Source organism: Perna viridis, chromosome 11 (genome assembly GCF_037379345.1).
Source record: "Perna viridis isolate PV_CMFRI_1.1 ecotype Kerala chromosome 11, ASM3737934v1, whole genome shotgun sequence".
Classification (NCBI taxonomy): domain Eukaryota; kingdom Metazoa; phylum Mollusca; class Bivalvia; order Mytilida; family Mytilidae; genus Perna; species Perna viridis.
In genome coordinates, this window is record NC_142455.1 from 30,412,970 (window position 1) to 30,418,609 (window position 5,640).

Below are 5,640 nucleotides of genomic sequence, written 5' to 3' on the forward strand. Positions count from 1 at the left end.
CTATCCATTAAGTCTAAGTCTTGTACATCTGTCCATCTTAATAATAAACGCTCCGTTCAGTTTGTCTTCTCCAACTCAATCAACATTCTCATCCAGTCTTGTCCATCTCAATCAACAATCTCTCTAATCAATAGTCGATCTGTTCAGTCTGACGTGATTTTACACATGCTGTGTATTGGCTTGTGTGGTGTCCCAATCACACGTACTGGTTTCAAATGATTCCATTGAAAGACACACGGAATATGGAGTCATTTGCAGAGAGCGGAGTCTTTCGTTTCACTGACGAGTGAATCTACTCTTTACAAAGGACTTAAATGTTTCCCATCGAGAAAACTTTGGAACAAATAAAAAGGAAAATAAGATTTTTGCACTTTATTTCATGTACCGGTATTTGGACTTCTCCTTCTTTTAGATTTGTTCTCTTCTCCATCTTTTTCTTCTCCCCTGTCACGATCTTTGAAAATATAATCCTGGATATTAGGTAGATTAGAGACCACACAGGCACTGAGAGCACTGCGATAGAGGTTCATATCTGTGGCATCATACCTGTACGAAGTAAATTTTGAAATGTATTATAGGCTTCAACTGACGATAATTCTCTTTTAACATACATTCGCAAATAGTAATTCCATATGTTTATTTTTTATTATGTGGGTTCAGGCTGCATCCATTTTTCCATTCTTTAGATTTTTAAGCGAGAGAGTAATCAAGGGAACCAAGGTTATAGCGGTAATCAAAAGAATGTAATCCAGGGACAAAGACCCGACATGGAAAACAGACATACACAACAAAGAAATTCATTGTATAGGGTTATAAGTGTCTTTTTCAGTGTATTATACATATTTCATTATTTAAGTTTAGGGCACCGAGCATTTTTCTCCCGGGGGGTGGGGAGGGGGGGTGGGGGGAGGCATAGCATTTTATGTCGGCTAAGAATTTTGTTATAGCTAAAGCGTATTTTTTTTAATCGATCAGCAAACTGAAATCATTATTTTCATTTGATAATGTGCCTTGCAATCTGATTAGATTGTGTGCCCTGTTAAGTAATGGGGAAACTAAAGAATCATTATTTTTATTCGTTTTTGTATGGGCGAGTAAAAACTTTTTTTCTCCAAAAATTTTACTTATAAAATGGTCGGTGACTGTGATAGCAAAAAATTGAAATAATGGAGCATGGTCTAGTTAAGAAGTAGATTGAGCAAAAATAGAGAAGATTGGATTGGAGTGAGCCTCTACATATAGACAAGCATTAACTATTTACCATTCGTCTGATGTGCCATCATAACATTCTACATTGAATATGGTCGTTACTCCATTAAATCCACCAATGGCGAAGATCATATCATCTATGACCTAGAAATGAAAAAAATACACCATGAAATAGAAACGATCATGGTAACAGTGTCTGCAAGGATCGAACCAACACGAATGGTGGCTGGGGTCAAATGCAGGTAATGCTTCCCTCAGGTGACGTATGGCTTCAACTACCTACCCATATATGAAGATGTATATTTCACTTGGTTATGGAGTCACACATACCAAACTACTACATATTTCATTATTTAAGCCAATTCGGTTGCTGCAAGTAAAATATTTACAAAAGGGGATGATTTTAACTTTGGAATAACTCCGGTCCTCTTTTGTGTATATATGATAACACCCTACCTCTATAGCGAAGTTACTCCTGGGATTGTACATTTCAGGTATGGTATTCCATGTATTAGTAATGGGGTTGTATTTTTCTGCAGTGTTCATCCTGGTGATACCATTGAAGCCGCCCATGGCATAGATACAATCTCTATAGGAGATTACACCGATGCCACTACGACGATTCCTCATGGGAGCTATCATGGTCCACTGGTCGGTGGCGGGATCATAATACTCGCAGGAACTTAGACATTCTTGACCATTAAAGCCCCCACATATGTACACGTGACCTGCAGAAACAGAGATATCAGATTCATGTTCAATAGGTCAGATATCATCAATAAATATATTTGACTTAATCTTGCAATGCACTTGTATTTTTGAACGTGAATGATTAGAATAATGATTTTGTATTACCGGATTACATTCTTCAACGTTTTTATATGTGTATTAAATTACATGTATCAGACATTCGGAAACAAAGCAACTAGAAGAGTCTGTCTTGTAATATTCATATCCATTCGTAGATATACTAGTAACAACTATGTTCATTACATACACACCATTTAAGCTGTGGGCACTAGCGTCACTTCTCTGGTGGTGCATTGGGTGTATAAGGCTCCATTGGTTTTTGGAAGCGAGGTATCTCTCTGCTGTATTCTGACGAATGTGTCCGTCAAAACCACCCATGGCATAAATATAGTCGTCACACACTGCCACACTCACATAACACCTATGGTGAAATGGATTTCCAAATACAATGAATTTAGGAATTTTAAAAAGATTTTATTTTACCGCTTAATCATTTGTGTTATCTCTTTGAACTTGGTGTAGTATTTAATTTTGCATGATCTAAATACCATGCATACAGAACAACAAATTGTGCTAATGAATACCATGCATACAGAACAACAAATTGTGCTAATGAATAGTATATTTCGACTTTTTAAACTATGTAGGAGATGTTTCATCATCGGTGAAAATGATTATTTTCTGATTTTAAAAATGTTCCCACATTTCATTACCTATTATTTATTTTGGGGCGATATTGTTGTTACTAGCCTTTAACCTTCAAGATGGACTTTTCCTTACATATATAGTACCAACTAAACGGATCGGAGTAGCGATACAAAGTAAGATCGTCGTTAACACACATACTGTTTTTGTTTTTGTTTTTTCATCAATTGGTGTGCAGATTTGAAAAGGACATATGAACGCTTAGCGTATGTAAACGTTCATCAGAAGAATAGGGCTTAAAGCTTAGAGTAATTGTGACGTACCGTTTTGCATTCATGGGCGCTATTTCAGACCACTCCCTAGTGACGGGACTAAAACATCGAACACTGTTGAAATACTCGACTCCGTCAAATCCACCAATCACATAAATTACATGGTCCATTGTTGCACATCCGTGGTAAGCTCTGGGACCTGAAATTGACATAGAGCATGTGATGTTCTTTCCCACTTCAGTTATCTTTGTTCTTGCTATTCAGACGACACAGAATCGTCGAAAGTCGTGTGCCAGATTACACTTAGTCTTCATCTGTCCCATTAAAAGATATTTATAACAGCCATGGGTATATAGTATACTTATTTTTTCCGTTAAAATCATTAATTGTAGTAACATCTGTCGTTTGCAGCGTTTGGGATTTTCAGATACTTTCCTATTAACCAAATATTGACCAGTTTAGTCCTTATACCAATCAAGATAACTCAGGAAACAATTACGACACTGAAACACTCTGCAATATAACGTGTCTTTAGCGCAAAGATATGCCTTAACCTAAAACTCTTATATAGAACGGGACACCAGGAGCATCGAATAAATAAAACAAAAGCACGCCACTTGTAAAAAGGAGTGAATTTGGCCATTTGTTGTTACAAGAATCTTATAGTGTAAACTGTACTCATACCTGTATCAACAGAATCACAAACCACCCATCTATCTGCACGTGTATCGTATGTCTCTACAATGTTAGTAGGAGATCCTCCGCTCCATCCGCCTATCACGAATAAGACTTCGTGTGGCACCCGCGGTTTTGCGATTGGGTTATTCAAATCGACATCTTTTTCTTCGTCCATATCAAGATCGTACAGAAACTTTAAAACTTCAATAACTATTGGTTTGCATAAATCGTTTTCTTTTACATAGGGGTGTGACTTCACTTTTTCCACGAAGTATTGTGTTGTTAGCAATCCGAGTCGGATTGTCCTCAGCAACCGTGCGATGTGGCCTTTGCGGTACTCAGCATCATAATCTATCCAGCGTAGAACCGCGTCAAAAACTATTTCTTCATTTTTCACGTTTAATTCATCTGAGCTAAGTAAGGTACATACTTCATCTGTGTCCAGTTGAAGAAATTCGTTGCTTTTGGAATAGACTTCAGCAAATCTGTTCATTATGAAATTAAATGCACTCTTTTCTAGGTTATGACAGAAATAAAATGAGGCGAACCTTCGTATTCCGATGCAGTTTTCTGGAGACATTTCATTGTACAAGAAATCGCAACATAGTCGAATCAGGCCTGAAACATGAAACTGGTCAGCTGCTGGTAAAATCTGTTCTACGTTCTCAGCAGTGATATCGGCTTCTCTCGTGTAGGCATAGTCAATGATAGTCTCCATTATTTCTGCAGACACACCCGGTATCACGACTTCTCGCCTGTCTGTGTGAAAAAGCGAGTCAGTGAATAGGGCTCTGAAGTATGGGCTGCACGCGGACATAATAGCTCTGTGGATCGGGAATTCCTTGTTGTCAATTTTGATAACAGCATCGCACAACTGCCCTGCTCGTCGGAGATCGGCGAATACATTATGAGCAGAGGGATGAAAACGATCAAGAGCTAAATTGTTCATTGTTTGCCAATACTATTCGAAGCACCCGACGTCTATAATATGCACGGTGTTTCTATACCAAATCGACGACGTCACAATTGACTTCGAAGCAATGGCTTTATATGATAGTGATTTCTGTGCGACGTCACAAAATCGAAAATTGGGAAATACTCTGAATCTTTAGTTGAAGGTCATACGTACTTTGTTTATTGGGCAAACCATAAAGTTCGATCAGGATGTCATTACATATTTGTGTTACTTTGTGTGTATTTTTTTAAAATATTTTTTTTAATATAAGAGCAAATATGTATAGTGATCTTAACATAGCTCTACCTAATTTTAGTTTTATGGCAAAACAAAAAACAAAAACAAAACAAAACAAAACAAGAACAAGAACAAAAACAAAAACAAAAACAAAGAAAACAAAATCTAATAAAATGAAATTCATAAACCCAATGCCGACTAATGATAGTCAGATAATTTTCCGCCTTAATTCCTATCAAAGAACCTACGTACTGAGTCAATTTATAGCTTTTCTTCGATTTTTACGCATGGTAAAAATAGCCTAATTTAAAAAAAAAAGGAAGAACACTGATCGACATCAAACATATCGTAACAAAAGTTTGTTGTTGTTAAGTTTTTAGCATTTAACTCGTTGGTTTAAATTCACCACAATGATTACGTGTGATATTCAGTATCTTAAAGCTGCATTAGCTGTCATTTTCGTAAAAAAAAATCTGTTGAAATATGCCTTAATTCTACTAAATTGCACTTTTCCTACATGATTTCATTCGATATCCACAAATAGAATGTGTTAAATACATGAAATAGGTGTCTATATATTTATTGTCTTCCAAGACAAAAAATCGACCTAAGTATTTTTAACCCGTGTTAATGTCCTGTCGGTAATCTTCGGAAGAAATGGCGAAAAATAATTAGATCTGAGCTATCTATCTTCTTTGATTGAAAAAAAAACCGTTGTTTTTACAATATTCTGTAGGTATTATGGACATTTATTGCTTCAATTGCATTACAACAAACTTATTTCATTTTATCAGCAAAATTTAGTAGAATCAAAACTGAACAAATTTGGCAGATAATGCAGCTTTAAAGGTACCACACAAAAACTCACGTGGAATAGTATTTAAAGCAGTGCGC

General features: G+C 36.4%; 1 protein-coding gene across 1 annotated transcript; it reads right to left on the reverse strand.

Moving 5' to 3' along the window:
* Positions 1 to 357: 357 nt before the first annotated feature.
* On the reverse strand, positions 358 to 4,585 carry LOC148603689 (kelch-like protein 10). The gene is made up of 6 exons (XM_088553708.1): positions 3,561 to 4,585; positions 2,928 to 3,075; positions 2,211 to 2,380; positions 1,666 to 1,937; positions 1,262 to 1,353; positions 358 to 546 (listed from the first exon to the last, which is right to left on the reverse strand). Exons 1-6 carry the CDS (start codon positions 4,501 to 4,503, stop codon positions 378 to 380), a joined length of 1,794 nt encoding a protein of 597 aa, XP_088409834.1. The 5' UTR covers positions 4,504 to 4,585; the 3' UTR covers positions 358 to 377.
* Between the last annotated feature and the right edge of the window lie 1,055 nt (positions 4,586 to 5,640).